The sequence below is a fragment of the Rhineura floridana genome, chromosome 10 (genome assembly GCF_030035675.1).
Source record: "Rhineura floridana isolate rRhiFlo1 chromosome 10, rRhiFlo1.hap2, whole genome shotgun sequence".
Taxonomy (NCBI): Eukaryota; Metazoa; Chordata; class Lepidosauria; order Squamata; family Rhineuridae; genus Rhineura; species Rhineura floridana.
Window position 1 is genome coordinate 8185416 of NC_084489.1, and position 19130 is coordinate 8204545.

General features: G+C 40.2%; 1 protein-coding gene across 7 annotated transcripts in view; it reads left to right on the plus strand.

Annotated features, from left to right (window-relative positions):
• Positions 1-19130, plus strand: part of GLI3 (GLI family zinc finger 3) — a 438381-nt gene that overhangs the window by 324445 nt on the left and 94806 nt on the right. For all 7 annotated transcript variants that reach the window (XM_061585984.1, XM_061585983.1, XM_061585985.1 and 4 more), the window contains one exon: positions 16035-16251. In XM_061585984.1, coding sequence (XP_061441968.1) covers positions 16035-16251 — 217 coding nt within the window. The remainder of the gene's footprint in view (positions 1-16034; positions 16252-19130) is intronic.

Below are 19130 nucleotides of genomic sequence, written 5' to 3' on the forward strand. Positions count from 1 at the left end.
GGATAAGATTCAAAGTTATAAAAGCCCAGGATTGTCCAAACTATAAAAAGGAATGTGGGAATAGGCATAGATATACACACACACACATACACACGTACGTTACTGCAGTGTGCATGTGCTCACTGTCCTACTACGTGTGTGTCATTTCCAGTTTACAGATTGTTTAAATTAGCTTCCACACTTCATAAGGCATTGCACTGAGGGGAATATTGAGCAGCAGCAAACCAATTTCGTATCGGCATTCCTTTGCCAAGACCAGAAACTCGTATTTGCCACCTTAGGGATGAGTTGGGAGGGGGTTACAGGCTGGAGAAGGGTAGTTCATTACAATCTGAGGATGAGACAGGCACACATATTTTTGCATTTCTGCATTTAATTAGACATTTATAATTTTGAACATATTAATAACCTATGCTTCAGAGGTCCCAGGAAAGTTTTTCCCCTATTTTTTTTCTATTTTGGGTTGGAATGTTACTGAGCCCACATCTATTTTCTTTCACTTGTACTTGTATTAAAAACATTTCTTTTTACTGTGCTTTTGAGTACTCCCTCTAAAGTTTCTTTCAAGTCCTGGACACCAGATGAAGCTGTGCAAAAGGGCCCCAAAGGTTGGCTTTTAAGACTTCAGGAAGCCGTGCAATCCCTGAGCTAACCAACAAGCAATTGGTCAGAAATGCTGCTGACTCTTGGGGGCAAGAGAGCTGTGCAAGTTAATTTTGTGTGATTTGTTTTGCTTTTTTTTTTTTTTTTTTGCCAAAGATCGTTTCTTACTGAATATGCAAAGTTCAACACAAATGTTGAAACACATCTGCTTCAACCCCTACATATTTAATAATCTTTTACACTAGAAATAGGAGTTTAAAAAATAGACAGAAAGGCTGGCTTAAATTATAGTGGCCATTTTAAAAATCTAAAGATCACAAAAAATGAACCAAATGTCTTTTGGTGTCAGATCTGTCTGCAGAGCCTTAAATAATGGTATAACACAGCCCATCGTTTTTCTTCATTTGAAGTTTTCTGATTCCACAGATACTCAGAGGTAGGCATATGAGCTGAATTCTGTGTGTAGTTTAGCATATGCACCACATTTCACATTATGGATGCTCTCATGGTTATTTATATGGGGAATCACTCAAAGATGTAATCCTTCATCTGAAGTGTGATGGATCTGAAAATGCTATGATATTCTCCTGACTGTGCAGTTCAGCTCCAAAAAAGTTCCATAAAATCTCCAGGCTGGAAAAAATAGCTATTGAAAAAGAAAAGCCTTTGGATGGATGGAGTTATTTTTCTGTAAACCATCATGGCATTTTTATATCTTTTGATATTGTTCAGGTTTTCCTCACAAAATTGTCCATGTTAAGTTTTAGTTTATTGAACTCACATTTATCTTTAATTTTAGGGAGCAAGCCACTGCTATAGTTGTAAGCTCTTTTAATTGTAGATGAGAGCTATATTGAGTGTAGCAAAGGGCTTAGTTGTATTATTGCTAACTTTGACTTCTTCCCCCCCCCCACCATACCAGTTTCAAAAAAAGTTTCTGTGTGGCATGGGGGGCTGTTTGAAAAACACAACTCCCAAGATTGCTTGTGCAGTTCTTTGGATTATACTAGTAGAGTACATAATTGGAATGGACTGCCTTCATGTCAATTCTGACTTATGGCAACCCTATGAATAGGGTTTTCATGGTAAGTGGTATTCAGAGGAGGTTTACCATTGCCTCCCTCTGAGGCTGAGAGGCAGTGACTGGCCCAAGGTCATCCAGTGAGCTTCATGGCTGTGTGGGGATTCGAACTCTAGTCTCCCAGGTCATAGTCCACGACCTCAACCACTACATCACACTGGCTCTGTTAGCAAGACTTAGTTAAGGGCAATGATAAAAGACAGCAGACAGGTAGGTGGGGGGCGTGGGGGAGCTGCGGATCGCGGAGGGGCAGCTGAGGGGCCCCCTGTAGCTCCAGGGGCTGTCGGGCCAGTGCCCCACCTGGCCGCCCTTTAGAACCGGCCCTGTGAGTCTGTGTCCACCACCTATGTGCTGGTCCAAGACTAGGGGCTTCCGGATTTCACAGTCCTGCCCCCGTCGCCATTCACCGCTCGCCATGGAGCATTTGGTTTGGTTTGGTTTGGTTGGAAGATGCCTGTGCGTGAATTTGTTTTATGTGGGGAGATCAGTGCACGACGATCAACACACAATCTTGACAGAAAAAGGCTTTGATCCAATGGCATGGATACCACGTTGATTGGAAGTCTTTTATCTGCTGCAGCCTTCATCTGCCTTCACAGCTGTTGTAATATACACATTGTTATCCTCTGCCTGTTCTGCCGTTGAGGATATTCTTGGATCGTTTTTTGTCTGGTTCGTCTCCCTTGACCTACTGCCATGGGTGACCATGCTGGGAGTACATGACTCCCGACGGCATCGCTCATAGGGTTCATTGGAACGCACAAGCCCACTCACCACTACAAGGTGATGATCCAGCAAGGAGTGATTCAGACTATTAAAGAGCTAGCAAGACTGTTTTTCAGCTTTGCATCACACTGCAGATAAACAGGTTACTCCAAAATACATTTTGTAACCTTCCCTGGGACTTGCTGGTGAAGGGTGGGTAATAAATTAATTATCTTCATCATCATAATCAAAAGTACTCACCTGATATACAGGAATGACTGAAGTGTTTGTGAACTGTATTGGCCATGCCACAGGATATGGGGCACATGTAAGTCCACTGAGTTGCTTGAATAGTGTCTACTATGCATATAATTAATGCTCCCTCCATTGTACTTCCTTGAGGTATTGTACTGTATAGGTTGGCCCCAAGACGTTTCCTCCCACTTAATAAACTTACACCTAAAATTGTAAAGCATTACTCAGAACAAAAGCAAAAAACACCATCTAGTTCAGAGAGCCGGCTTGTCTCCAGCTCCCTGTTTGTTGACTGTACACTTTGCTGACAGACCCACATTTGTTTCTGTACGATATAAGAAACAGTGTCTAGTTCCTGTACAAGAATCCCTTTGATATGGCCTATATAAAGTACACTTCATGATGCAGAGTTTTTATTATGTTATTTTTTTCCTGTGTTGATATTTTGTTTTATACTTGTATCATTGCTTTACTGTAAATGAGGGCAATTTTGAATGTGTAGTGCCTGACTGTGTAAAGGTGGGCTATATGTTTTCACATACGAAGACAGGGAATGCAAGAAGAAAATTAGTAGTTTTGAGTTCATTTTGAAAGAAGGCAGTCTAAGGGCTAATAATGAATAAAAATAGAAAATGAAGAGAGCAGAAGAGAGACACTGGGTAACAGCAGTGAAACAACAGAGGCTTTGGTCAGTTTGTGGGTTTAAGATGTCAGAAACGTTTGATAAGTGTCCAGTTTCATAGATATATATAAGAACTTCTCAGATACTCATTTTGTTGTATTGACCACAAGTTCTTTATTCACTGTTGTGGTGTTTGCCCATGGGCTATTTGTCAGTGAGACAGTAAACCTGCATCTGGGCTGTATAGCTTCAGATTATAGGAGGAAGCTAACATGACAGAATGCTGCCTCATAAAAGAATATTCCTACATGTAGCCTAAAGTGTGAAAAATTCTTCCTGACATTCTACATTTCTGTGTTCAGAGATTTTTGTATGAAGGAACATTCAGTCATGTGAACTTACACACAGTGGAGTTCACAGCATTTTTAAATACTTGTGTAGACTTTAGAATGAAATTTATTAAATTGGTTTAAATTAGTAGGACAGCCTTACAGTGCTCACATAATTGGAGAGTATCTTCTATATATATATTGGTGTGGCTTAAAGAAATCTACAGATCTTATTTCTACAGTTTTAAATAGAGTTGTGCTGAATTATATATTTGTTGTTTGTACATTGAACTTCCACACAGTAGTCGGAAGTGGTACAGTCCAGATACAGGCTGCTTGCCTCAGTGAGAACTAACCCTAAATGTTAGCCACTAATTGATTTAGTGTTACTTTTTGCGTGGGTTTTTTTTGTGTGTGTGTGTGCCATTGGTTCAGCTGTCTCACTGATGCTGTTCCTTTAATTTTGAATATTTAGACTAATTTGTTTGGTCCATTCATGCCTTAAGCTTTGCCTGGATATGACAGGTTTGAGTATTCACTATGAATATTCAACAGAGCTTTATATCTGTGATGCATGAGTGAAGCATTATGTTAGGAACATTGTTCAGTGGAAGTGTTGCCTTGAGAATCTGTTGGACTGGTGAGGATTCTCAGCCCACCTTTCTATCATACGTGTAACATGCACCCTGCATGCACACACTAGGACTGCCAGGTCAGAAGCATCCAAAACCCTGACATTTCAATGGCGGGCCCTAGTGATGTAATGGGGGCAGGCCTTGATGATGTCATAGGATGGGCCCTAGTGATGTACGTTGGGAGCAGGCCCTAGTGATGTAATGGGGGGCCCTAGTGATGCCATTAAGCATGATACGTTAAGCATCAACCACAGTTGCGTGGAGCATACCACTAAAACAAAAACATTTCTCTCAAAATTAAGATGGAAATCTTAGCTAAATGAAGTTCTTTCTAGGTCCAGCTGAAATGACGGGATCATTCCATCTCCCCTGCTTAGAGAGCCAGAGTAGGGAACATTTAACCTAGCTTACTTGCTTCTGGCAAGAAGGGTTTAAGTGCCCTCAGACCACGCCAGTCACCAAAAGACCATTCTAGGAAGAAAGGAGCTTACTGTTGTGGAAATGTTAGATGGGAACAGGAATAAACATGGATGCCACTGAAGGCTGCAATTCTAAGCACACTAAGCCCCTAAGCTCCATAGAACTTACTTCTGAGTAGATATGGTTAGGATTGTGCTGTTGATAAGTCTTGACTAGGTATCCTCTGCAAAGATATCCATATCCAAGCAGAGTTTGCAACCCCCTGCCTGGAATGCTCTGCCCATACCTTTTAACATGGCTGCTCGAAACTTCTTTACAGATTCGACCCTTCACTTCAGAAAGAGGTCTGAGAAATGAGTAAGAGTAAGAAGATTTTTCTGTCTACCTTGTGGGCTGTTATAAACTCACTTTTGACAGCCAACCCAATTCCAGTGAGTACTAACTGACAGAGAGAAAACACACATGATTTGGTCTACCTTCACAGGCAGCAGCTTGGGAACAACAACAATTGCAGCCACACTTCCCAGGATGTGAATTCTCATTTACCACTATTGGGCAAGAAACAAACCATCATGCAACAAGGAGCATTATCAGTGGGTTTAAGGGGGTTGAGCTGAGCACATGGAACCACTGTTGTTCCTTCTGTGGATGTAAGGGAGTGAGGTTAAAGGTAAATGAAATGCAAACAGAAATAGAAAGTGATGACAAAAGACAATGATGATTTTCTAAATACAATACCATACCAACCACAACAAGATTCTTATGAGTAAGACAAAAAACTCAGCATCCCACAACCAGTCATGATTCCCTAACCATAAACCAAAACTAACAAAATCCTGGCAGCCAGTAGGCCAAGGTCACAGAAATCCCCATGCAGCACAACATGACTTGGGGGCTGCAGTTAGTGCAGAATGCTGTGGCATGATTGCTGACATGAGTGAGCTCCTTTCAGCACGTAACACCTCTGAAATCTGCACTGGTTGCTGATTTGCTACCAGGCCAAGTTCAAGGTGTGCTTTCCATGTTACGGGTACCACATAGTATTTGTTCTGCTCTTGTAAGAAATTGATCCTTTAGTGTGGCAGCACATACTTTGGAACTCCCTGCCTAGTGACATTAAGCAGACACCTTCATTGTACTCTTTTCAGCACCTGCTAAAAACTTTTTTTTAGGCAAGCCTACCCAGGCATGTAGGAGTTAGTGTGTTTTTAATCTTTTTAAGGCATTGTTGGTTTTATTATTTTGAATGTTTTTAAATACCTGTCTTTAACTGTTTCTGCCAATAATTTCATTGTTTTAATTCCTCCTGTAAACCGCTTTGAGATTTTTTACAATAAAGTGGTATATAAATCTTGTAAATAAAATACATAAATGATTTTCAGAGTCACTGGGGCCCTTGGGTCTTTTCCCACTTTTAGGAACAAAGGAATCTGCCTTATATGGACTCAGGCAATTTGGTACCATCTAGCTGAATACTCATGACATGGACTAGCATTGGCTCTCCACTAGGAAATAGTCTTTTCCAGACATTGAATTTTGGACCTTTGCATGTAAACATATGCTGTACCACTGAGCTATAACCCTTTCCCTGTTTAAAAAAGTATCTTTTAAAATTGGTCTTTTCAATTCATTAATGAATGTCCCTCATACCTAGGGCAGAGCCACACCATTCATTTAAAACACATTCCACACACATTTGAAGCCCATGAATCCCACCACAGAATCATGGGAACTGTAGTTTGTTATGGGTGGTGGGAACTATAATTGTGAAGGGGAAGCTGCACTACCAAGGATTCTTTAGGGGACATCATGTACTTTTAAATGCACTTTCAATGTATTGTGTGGATCTACTTAGTAAACCTTGCCTGCATGTAAATGGTTTTAATTAATTTTTTAAAATGGAAATGAGCTATAAAGTTTACTGGGTGACTATGGCTACTCACCATCTCTCAGCCTAATCTGCCCCTCAGGATGAAAACAACAGAGGGGAACCATGACCATCCTAAGGATTCTAAGGGCACACTTAAAATGTAGAGGAAATAATAATGTACAACTATAGTGTGAAATCAGATACGTTGGGACATAGTGTGAAGAAATATTTATATCAGCATAACTGGCAAAGATGTTTATTATTTACACAACTTGTAAATATATTTATAGCGCAATGATATGTTTGTCTACTCAGAAGCAAGTCCCAATGCATTTAAAGGACATTCAATATACATTTGAAGCACATGAATTCTACCACAGAATCATGGGAACTGTAGTTTGTTAAGGGTGGGGGGAACTATAACTGTGAGGGGGAAACTACACTTCCCAGGATTCCTTGGTGAAAGTCATGTGCTGTAAATGTGAGTTGGATGTGCTTTAAATGTATTATGTGGATCTGCATTATTTTGTAAACAAAGTTTACTTGGTGACCCTGGACTGCTCACCATCTCTCAGCCTAATCTGCCTCTCAGGGAGAAAAGAAAGAGGGGGACCATGACCACCCCAAGGAAGAAGGGCACACTTAAAATATAGAGGAAATAATAATGTACAACCTCATATGAAATCAGATACATATTGAGACATAGTATGAAGAAATATTTATATAAGCATGCATGTCAAAGTTATTTACAGAACCTGTAAAGGTATTTATAGTACAATTCTATGCATGCTTACTCAGAAGCAACTCCCAATTCAGTGAGGCTTACTCAAATAAGGAAGCCTGCACAGGACTGCAACTTCAAATGATAAGCAACTTCACTCACCCAATCCAAAATTCGGAATCATGACACTTTAATTTTTTTTGTAACTGTTTTATACTTGTTTTAGGGGTTATTGGATTTTAAATTGCTTTATTTCTTGTTATGCTTTGGTTTCCAACCCTACCTCACAGGGTTGTTGGAAAGATTCCGTATACACACACAGGCGGTGTGAAAATACATACACCCCATATAATAATAATAATAATTTAATTTTTAGGCCGCCTATCTGGCCGAAGCCACTCTAGGCGGCGTACATATTAAATTCAATAAAATACAAAATACAGTAAATACAATAAATACAATAAAATACAAATAATCAACAGTGACAGAATAGCAGCAATTGTAATACATAGCAACGGGCATTGAGTATATAATTAGCCCATCCCGATAGTCCCAAAGGCCTGACCAAGCAGCCAAGTTTTTAATGCTCGGCGGAAGGTATCCAGGGAAGGGGCCTGTCGAAGATCGAACGGGAGGGAATTCCAGAGAGTGGGGGCCGCCACCGAAAAAGCCCTCTCTCTAGTCCCCACCAACCTAGCTACTTTTGTTGGTGGGATTGAGAGAAGGCCCTGAGTGGCGGATCTTGTCGGATCTTATATAATAGTTTATTGTCAAAACCTGTTAGTTATTGCAGTACAATTTTTTTAAAAAATCAGTATTAGTTTCCTACCATATAAGAGCAGTGCCACCTAAGTAAGTCATGCCTAATTGCTTAGAACAAAGGATTGGAGGGAGAAAGATTTACAACACAATCTTTTGCTGTGTTCACTCAAAAGTCCCATTGATTTACAGCACAATTGTAACCATATCTACTCAAAAGTAAGTCCTACTGAATTGAATGGGGTTTACTCCCAGGTACGTGGGATTAGCATTGCAGCTTTACTCCCAGAAATGTGAGTATAGGATTAAAGCTTCATATTGGGAAGGTTTTCAAAACAGACTATGAATTAGACAAATAAACTGCCCTGGATCTGGGAGACAATTTCCTCTTTCAGATATCTGTTATGGATGTGTACAGTTCTGATGTACATAATTATGTATATAATTTTAGTTGTGTATTCTTACTCAGAAGTAAGTCCCACTGCTTTCAAGAGGGCTTACTCCCAGGTAAGTGTTGGTTGAATTGTAACCTAAGTGCATTTGGGGCACATGTATAGCCTTCTCCCCTAGATCTATTTTGCCGCATCATTGAATGACTGGCCCTGGTGTAAACTTTAAAGTCACCTCCCCACTTCTTGGAGAAGTTTTGCATAGTGGAATTGCTGCGTTTTGGGAGGCTTGGGCAAGATGCCCTCTGGAAGGCCCTATACCACTGCACAGCTTTTCCTGTTCCACTTGCCCTGCACTGCCTGTTCAGGCACTCTTCCCTTCTTACCAGGCAGCAGGGCAGGGAAAGAAAAGAGGGAAAAAATCTTCTTCTTACAAGGCAGCTGGGAAGGGTCCCTTCCTTTCCTTCACTTTTTCTAACCTTTATTCAAATCTTCTTACAGAGGATGTCAGATGCACTGGTTCCAGAGTAAGAGTAGAGACACACTTAACTGTTCTGCTGTTTCCAATCTATTTTTACTTCTTTTAAAAATTAAAGAACTCAGAGCAAATATATTGGGGTGGGTGGAGTGCATGTCCTTCCTAAAACATGGGAGGAAGGAGTAAGAGGAACGAGCAATTAACATTTGAGGCTGTACATGTGTGTTTAAGGAAGCAAAGGTAGGGGTAAGTCGAGATCACCCCAATGCGGAAAAGCCCAGACCTGTTTCTGTTTGTCAGAACATCTGCATGCTGCTTAAGTGACAAATTCTAGAAGAACAGCTGTATTGGAGAATTGTAACACAAATGATAATCCTGTGACATCTTATTGTGGCATAAGCATTGTGACACATGTATATTATTCAGCCATTGCTGACTTTTTTATTTGCAGCCTCTATGTGAGGAAAGCCTGATGTTTCAAATCCATTTGTGTTATAAACCTAAAATACTCTTCGTTTTTCCACAAGAAATGCTGGAAAATGCATTTGGGAGATTAGGGTGTGAAATTGTGCTAGCTAGTCCAGACTAGACAACTTTATTGCCTATCACCTTCTCTGGTTGTACCAGTATGAGTGGTCTTTACATGTGGGATAGTTGCTAGTCATAGATCAATGTATCTGGGCTGGTATATTATTTGGTTATGACTGTATGAATCATGGTATTGAAGTTTAGTTCTGCTTTGCTCACCCACCTGCCCTGTTTGCTCCATAACATCAGGCAACCCTACACACACACACACTGTTGACATCAGGGATAACCATTGTGGTGCCATCCCAATGTTGTGAACACCCATCACCCCAGTCAGCATGGGCAATGGTCGGGGATGGTGTGCGTTGTATTCCAAAACATCTGGCTGCCCCAGTCTACATGATTATGGCACTGGGGTTTAAACCCCCAGGTTTGTTGCCATAACTCTTCCGTCTTAGCTTATTTAGGAAGTCCCATTGTTCTTGGTGGGATTTACTTCAGAGTAATCATATTTAGCATCACCCTCCACAATGTTTTATTACATTTTGTAATCTTTTTTACAATCTTTTTGGAATCTTTTGCCTCCTCCTATGAATCACAGGAGTATTTTTACTATATTCCAAGTTGATTCACTTGTACAAAAACAAAGTGAAAGTACAATAAAAAGAATGGTTTGCTAACCATTTTCTAAGGATAGATTGAAACCTGCCTGTGCTAAAATTTGGAAAAACTGTAAGAAAAGGCAAACTGTTCAATAACACCTATTTATTGCAATAACAAGCTTCAGATAAAGAAAAGGAATGATGACACGGTGTTTTACAGTACTTTTATTGATAATCTTGCAGTGTTATGTTCCTCTCTGTGAAGCAATTTCGTTAATCTTGGCTCATGGCCCACTCTTTCATATGTCTCTTAGACCTTATTACAAGAGGGAGAGAAAATCAATTGGTTAAATGTGTTTTGAACACCATGCTTGTCATATCATTCATTTGTTTGCAAAGATGGAAAGCTCAGACCATCCAGAATGTCACCTAAAGAATTTCTATCAGTGCTGTTCCGTTACAGAAACTGATGGATTAACCTCTTTCCCCTCTGAAATTAGTGATCAATGAGCCTCAATGTAGAAATATTCCAATGGGAAAGCGTCTGCTCTCCCTTCCAGTTAAACAAAAATAAATGTCTATTAAAGCCCATTATGCATGCTAATACCTGTCATCACTTCATTACTCTACTGTATTTCCCAGAGTATGTTCCAGCCTAAACAGCCATGCCTACAACAAAATGGTACTGGGAAATCATCCCCTATGTCTTGTTGTGTAGAAATGAATTGTTTTGGATCAAAGCAAAATAATAATAGACTGTTGGAAGATTTTTGTCAGTAGCTTACCATCAAAATTAAGATCCATTTGTCTTTTTTTTTTAATTTACTAAATGACTGTAATTTTTTAATTGCCTACAAAAATGTTTGCGAAGATTGTCTTCGCAGGAATCAAAGTGCATTGCAATGTGAATGGTGGGTTTAATGCAAATTTAGAGTCTGCCATCATAATTATTGCTGTGGTTAAGTACATTAGCTGACAACATTGCTCTAAAGAGGGTGAAGGAATTTGAATTCTTTCTAAAGAGCAGTTTTAACTCTTAACTATACATTTTTGTCCATTTGACTGTAGCCCATAAAGAGAAGAGTGGAGTTCAATGTAACTAAATCACTATTATTCCTGGGAAGATCTTCCTATTGTTATAGTTTACCGAATTACAAATACCAGGGAAATTTTTACAAGCCTTTGAGGAATTCTCTTTTCATTTCACGTTGTATCCTTTTAATAAAAGGAGGCAGAAATTGTTCACAGCAAGTGTTAGAGGGAAATTGGTAATAATATTCAGTTATTGCAGCCCCTTAGTCTTTGCCTATGTTCCCTGTAAGCAACCATGAATGATTACAGCACGACTTGGCTAAGGTAGCCTCTGTGGATGATTGATAGGACATTAATCAAAAGATGCATATCAGCTTCAGAATTTGTTCACAAGCTTTCTTCTAATAGCTGATTTCATGTTCACTGAGCTCTATGCCAGTTTGTTCAATTTATTCTTCAGTGTACAAGCCATTCATCATGGAACACAATGATTTCACACATACACACACGCACAGGCATGCACACACACACGCCTTTTCAGAAACCAGAGATTGGAGTGGCGTTTCTACTCTCTTTCATTCATTAAAATACTATACAAACTCATGCATACCTATTTTGTTCTTCAATCCATTTAAAAAAACAACACCCGCACTTGTAAAAAGCACTTTACTAATGTGATATTGGAGACAAATAGATCCCAATTAAGTCATTTTAAAAACCACCAATTACACAACATTACATTTTTATCCTGCCTTCCACCCAAGGAGCTCAGGGTGACATATAGGGAACCCCCCCCCAAACATACTTTTCATCCCAACAACTCAGTAGAGAGGATCAAAAGCAGCTGTTGAAAAAACCAGGAGTAAAATAAGACAGTTGCACATGCAGGGTGGTATCCAATGCTAGTCCTGCGTAGAGTAGGACCATTGAAATTAATAGAGCTGATTAACTTAAGTTCATTAATTTCAGTGGGTCTACTTTGAGTAGGACTTTGTTGAATATAACGCACAGAGTTGATTCCCAACTCATTTCAAGGAAACTCTATCAAGGGAAATTTAATGCTCCTTAAGGTTGGTTAAGCTGAGAGATGGTGACTAGCCCAAGATCATCTAGTAAGCTTCATGGCTAAGCAAGAGTTTGAACCCAGTTCTTTACCCAGTTCTTCACAGTTCTAGTCTGACACTCTACCCACTTTAACACACTGTCTCTCAAGGGGAAGAATTTGGCAATAATGTGAAACTATAATATAATACAAAAGTACATCTAAATAGAGATGGTAACTGAAGTCTATAATTACTTGCAGTGTTAATTTATATGGAGCAAGGATGGAGAATCTGTGGGCCTCCAAATACTGTTTGATTCCAGCTCCCATCAGCTGCAGTCAGTCTAGTCAATGGTCAGGGATGAGGGAGTTGTGGTGCCACAACATCTGAAAGTCCACAGGTTCTCCATCCCAGTTGTGGAGCTATCCCCTTTTTTCGTGTAGGAAAATACATGTAGTATGATGTAGAACAGGTTATTTTGAATATTTTTGATACTCCATCAACCGATGTTGTTGGGAGAAGGAAAGAGGTCACATACATGTATGTAAGAAATTCTCTTTTTATTCAGAGAAAACAAAATCTTTCTTTTATTTAAGGAGTATGAATTTGGTATTGAATAGCAGAATGTCCAGAATAGGAGGAGTTTGAAAACGTACAAGCTTTATTCCATCAGAGGAAATAAAGCATGCCCGGTATATGGAAATACCTTGTGTTGTATATGAGAGGCATGAATAGAAGACATCATGCTGTGCATCAAACAATGGGTAGGAATCCTAGGATAGATGAAAGAATGTATTTATATGTTTTTAAATGTAAGTCACTTGGAGGCCTTTTAGGTAACACGCAAATAAAGAAATAATAATTAATAATAATGGATGCTTATTTCTTTTAGATTAATAGAAACAAAAAGTTGCTAGAACAACAGGGGTCTTGCATATCCTGTACTTAATGGCCCAGCTGTTCCTAACGTCTGCTGATAGTCCCTTTAATACTTATAGGAGAAAGCACATGTGCTGGACACACAACTTTAGCAGTGCTGCTTTGTAGGGTAGCGCTAAACTGGCTTTCTTATGCATGGCTCAGGTTCTCCCTCTGTCTTCTAAACGCAAAAGAATAACAGCCCGTTAAGGCCAAGAGAAATAGAGCCTGCTTGGCTCAGTGCTGTCCCGTGTTCAACACAGGATAGCTCTGAGTCACCTGCACACTCAGTTTAACACCTTGCACTGCAATCCTACGAACGTTCACTAGAACTTGAGTCCCACTGAACTTGATGAGACTGGCATCATGATGAAGAGGGAGAAATATAACTATATTCAGTTACTGTAGCAGCCATACAAGCAAGGAAGGTGGTGGGGAGAGGAGGAGTAGGAATTGCAGAAGATGAAGGAGCATCAGAGGAAGTGGAGCAGAGGACTGGCAGCTGTCCAGTAAATAATTAGTTGCCAGAAATCAGTATTCGCCATTAATATCAAAGATCCATTGTAAACTGATATTTATTAACTCATTGGTAATATTTGATACATATTGAATTTGTATACTTTTTCTAAACAATTAAAAAAATTGAAACAATATGTAGAAAATAGCAATGACCAACTGCCAAAAGAAGGTCATTCAGTAGCCAAGCCACTTTTAGTCCTGCAAGTGGGTAGAAAAGGCCTGGTTCAGAAGATCATATCTCAGCTTAAGCCGTGATAGAGCATGTGCCTCTTGGCCATGCACATAGTTCCTTCCCTTCGCCCTTCTTGGTTTGCCATAATTAACCCTGGGATTTTTTAATTTACATCGTTTCCTGTTTCATCGAGACTAAGAAACCGTAGTTACCTGGTTTGGAACATGTCATGATCCTAAAGCAACTTCAAACTGTGGTATAAAATCCTGACTTGTTCTGAAGCTGGTAACCATTGTTTGTTAGTTTTGTTTTATTTTATATACAAATTTAACAAATAAGAAAGAAGGGGGGGGAGGAAAGAATTGAAAAAGGAAAAAAGTGAATAAAAAAAGCCATCAGCTCACATATGTCCAGGTAAGTATCCCCACTAGATTGATGTTTATATGAAATATAATTGCTAGTTCAGACAAAATGGGACACTATGGTTAATTGAAGACTAACTTGCACACCACAATACATCAAGAAAGGAGGAGGAAAGGGCCAGTGTGAGGATGATGCACGCAAGCAAAGGGTTTGTGCATATCTTGGCTTGTAAGTCAAGATATGATTGTCCATTGACATTGCCTTGTGTTGTCAGTCATGCAACTTACAGAGGATATTCAGGTTTTTTCCAAGGATTCATACCCATTATCTAGTGTAAAGACTGTATGGTGCAAGGTTATATGTGTGAATTGGCCTGGTTCAGACATCTTGGTCCACCAAAGCATGGAGTCCAGAGAGTAGCTTTGCGTTCCCCCCATCCCGGCAGTTGCACTATGGCAACTGCAGGATACCATCTTATCCCCAATACTATTTAATATCTATATGAAGCCACTGGGAGTGCTCATTAGGAGTTTTGAAGCCAGGTGTCAGCAATATATTGATGACACTCAGTTCTACTTCTCAATAACATCCAAACCAGGAGAAACTGTGTGGGCTTTGAATCAGTGCTTGGATGCAGTAGTGGGATGGATGAAGGAAAAAAAATGAGTTTGAATCCTGGCAAGATGAAGGCACTGAGTAAATGGTTCCCATGTCCAAGAAATTGCTCAATTGCCTGCCCTGGATGGGTTTGCATTCCCTCTGAAGGAGCAGGTATGTAATCTGGGGGTGCTTCTGGATCCAGCAGTGTCACTAGAGCCCCAGGGAATCTCAGTGGTTAGAAGTGGCTTTTATCAACTGCACCTGGTGAGACAGCTACGCCCATTCCTGGATGGGGAGAGCTTGGCCACGGTAGTTCAGGCACTGGTGACTTCAAGGCTGGATTACTACAGTGCACTGTATGTGGGGCTTCCCTTGCACTTGACCTGGAAACTGCAATTAGTGCAGAATGCTGCAGCCAGATTGCTGACGGGAGTGAGACCATACTTCTGCTCAGACCACCTTACCTAATATGTGCTCTCTCAAGCACTTTGGAACTCCTGCCTTTTGACCTCAGGCAGGCACCTTTGCTGTACTCCTTTCGGTGCCTGTTTAAAACTTTGCTGTTTAGGCAAGACTTTCCAGATGCATAGATATTGAACTGTTTTAATCTTTTTAGGTAGTAGTTTTAATTGTTTTAAATATGTTTTAATTACTTGTATTTAACTGCTTTATTGATACTTTTAATGTTTTTTGTAAACCACTTAGACGTCTTCACATTCAAGTGTTATATACGTTTTTGTCAAATAAATAAATAAATTGGAGCAAGAATGAGCCTTTTACCTCTGTGCTGTCTCCTTCCCCTTCTCCTTCCCTTGTACACCCAGATTTTAGGGAAGATATTGTGGTTTGTTAAAACCAAGTTTTACCATGACATCTGAACTTGGAAACTGATTTAAGAACTGTTTACAAACCAAAGTATCAAACCAGGATCTGATAACCATTGCTTGTTAAAATGAGATCTTTATATCTGAACCTGGCCACTGTGTATTCTGAGACCGGTTGCTGTTTCTCAATCTCAGCATCTCACCTATAAAATATGTGCAATGGTGACCCAGCTCATGAAGCAGCTTTGATAATAAACATGATTAAACGTTGTCAAGGCCTTTCTTTGCATTATAAAAAAAAATAAACAACTAAGTTACTGTTTTCCTGATTTCTCATTTCTGGTATCTGCTCGTAACTCTACATTTCTTGTTCTCCATTTTATCTACAAATCTAACATTAAAAGGCATCATAGAATATATAGATGTTGGTCTGTTAGCCCTATAAAACTATAGAAGTGGAGGTGAATTTGTTTTGTTTGAAGATACTAAAATGACACCTGCCTTTGCTTGATCCTGTGGTTAGTTTTACTTATTTCTGTTTCCCTTCCTCCCCCATCATAATGCAGCCCTGCTCTGAGTTTCACATACCCTCCCACACCAGTATCGCTCCAGCAGATGCATCAACAAATCATCAGTCGTCAACAAAGCCTGGGCTCAGCCTTTGGACACAGTCCTCCACTCATCCATCCTGCTCCAACTTTTCCTACCCAGAGGCCTATTCCTGGCATTCCTAGTGTCTTGAATCCTGTCCAGGTCAGTTCAGGTCCATCGGAGTCCACACAGGTAAGAGAACATAAGAGAAGGCTTTGCACACTGCTAATTTGTTTTTTAACGCCAACCACATTGTCATGTTAGCGATTAATCACCACAGCCACTGAGCAGATTGGCTAACAAGTACCTTGGGGCAGCAGTATATGCAATCTTTTATTATAAATTACCCAGAGTGTATCATAGTTTCGGATTGATAGAGTGCTTTCCATCCCTTATAAATATTTCAATTATTGCAAACTCTGGGTTTTGGATCTGACAGTTTTAGAATGTTCAAGCAAATATCATTGAAAGCTATAACATGCTGAAGTAAAATGAGTGCAATTCATATCCCACTAATGTGGCAAAACTCCCACTGACTTTGCTGATCCTGGATTGTCTGGAATCTAAAGAGGCCCGTGCTCACATGAAACGTGTTTTCATTGCAAGCACAAGAAGACTGATGATTTCCCCTTTTGGTTCCAGATCCTTGTGCCACACTAAATGGCCAGGGGCAGGGGGTGAGGTGCAAGGGCCTGGAGTAGGAAGAGAGCAGCTGAAAAGCCCCAGTGTGTAGCAGAATACTATATGAGGCTCTTTGGATCCTGGCCATTGCTGGCAAGTTCTGTTATGTATATCTGTGTGCGTGGCATTCTGCTGCATACGGAGGCTTAAACTGAAGTTCACAACACCGGGAACTGTATGGTGTTTGTGTTCCCTTGAGCAAATCTAATTCAGGGATCCTGCTTTGCTACCATGTTGGTAGTGTAGTTGAGTGATAAATCATGCCCACCCCATAATTAGAGAACTCTAAACATGCTAAATATAATGATGATGCCTGGAACATGGCATGGAAGTGCACAAGAGAAGAGGGAAGAACTAAGATGCATTTAATGCGATATACAGAGAACATAATAGATTGCTTGTTTCAGAAAAGTTTTAATATGCTTTTTCAAGAATTCTTTTTAGGGTAGCTTACGTTATTCACATCAAATGACAATATATCTTAAGCAAGCAAACAGTTTGCAAGAAAGCTCCCATAGTTACACAATACCCCTGTCCTTCATGCTCCATGGTGGGCTGCCCCACCTGGACCTTGTGTCAGGGGTCGGCATGGTAGGGCACCTGCTGAGGATCTCAGGACATTAAAGGTCCCATTGCCAACAGGTCCAACCCCTGCAAATCTTTGCCATTGACACCGGTCACTCATTTCACAAACATGCACACTCATCAGGCCCCAGACATTTTATTGGTGGGCAGTGTTTGAATGGTAGCAGAGTAGGGTGCTTGGCTCCAATCTTCAGTAGCTGTCCACCATGTCAGATTACACCAGATTACCCATGATGTTAGCTTAGGCAGTGCATTTTGGGTAATTTAACATGGCAGGCAGCCAACATGAATCAGAGCTAAGCACCGGCTTGGCTCCCATTCAAAGGCTCTGTCGCTTTCCACCAGTAAAACGTGACTGAGGACCTGGCAGAGAGAGACCTGAGTGATTGGCAGCAGAGGAAATAAGTACAACCGCACCAGGCAGGGCCCCAGGATGGGTGTCAGGTGGGGACCACTGAAGTCTCTGGTGCCATTGGTCTTTTTAGAAAAAAAATAGCCTTCAGCAGGGTTGAAGTAAACACTAATAAAAAGTTCAATACAAAGGAAAGTATCAAAAGTAAAGGCATAAAAAAGCCACTAAACTTGGTTGTACACATTGTCTATCTCCATAGGTAAACCAAGGCAAATACAGAATTATTCCTATTGATTTATAATACAGAGAACATCAAAAATATTATCTTGGTCCTAGAAAGCTCAATTCAGACCATAAACTATAGGGTAATTTGTACATCTCATATAACTAGCAGGCCAAATAAAAACAATAAAGAGTGGTCATGGTGCCTTAAAGAGTAATAAATTTATTATGGCATAATAATCATCAGTTGCATAAAAGGTTACCCTGAATTTCGTTTGTGTGTTGGCGGGTAGGGGGAGATTGTAAACAGTGAGGTTAGAAAGAAATGAAATGCAGAAAAGTACACACATAATTACAGTATTAACAGCAGCTATTTACAAAAAACAACTGTGTTGATAATATAGACATTCTGGGAAGCATTCCAATCTGTTTCAGAGCTGCTCTGTGTCTTTGCAATACAACTCATTAGTCAGGACCTAATTAAATAGGTGAAAAATAAAGCTGTATCCCCCCCATTCACTATAATGTGGAATCTAAAAATGATTGTAACTTTTTTTTCACTTTTTCAGAGAAGTCAATGGAATTTGCAGGCATAGGAGCCCTCCAGAGTGGATTATGCCTGCCAAACTGTAGACAGGTACATCCAGGGGTTTCTATGTAGCTGTACAGGAACCTTTATCCTTTATTTTATGCCAGAATTGGAGAATTGCAATTTGCAGGCATGGTCACCTCTTTTGAGGGAATGAACCCTGCCAAATTTCACAGTGATAGCTGCAATGTTTCTCCCACAAGGGCAGGCTTTACTAGTCTATTTGGAGTGGGGGTACAATAGGAATCACAGTGAGGTGACGTGGTGGAGGAAAAAAGGCCATGAATCCCCAGGAAAGGAGGGGGGAGAAGAAATGTCGCATCCCACCCCAGGAAGGACTCTGTTACCCCAAGAGTCCTGAGTGGTAGGCTTCTCTACCCCCTCTCCACTCAAGCTCAGAGTGTCTCCTTAGCCAGCTTGGTTTTGCTTTTTAAAAAATATGCAGCAATTGCTTATAAAAATGTAATGTTTCTTCAGTACCCAAGTCCACAGAGTGACTTGGGGCTTTAGTCCCTGATCTGACTCAAGACATGATGCATATTAATGGTGCATTCTAACTTGTATCTAACCTCACTTGTATCACCCATATTTATTCAACTTGTAGTTTGGGAAGTACACAGAGCTGATGCACACCACTAAGAC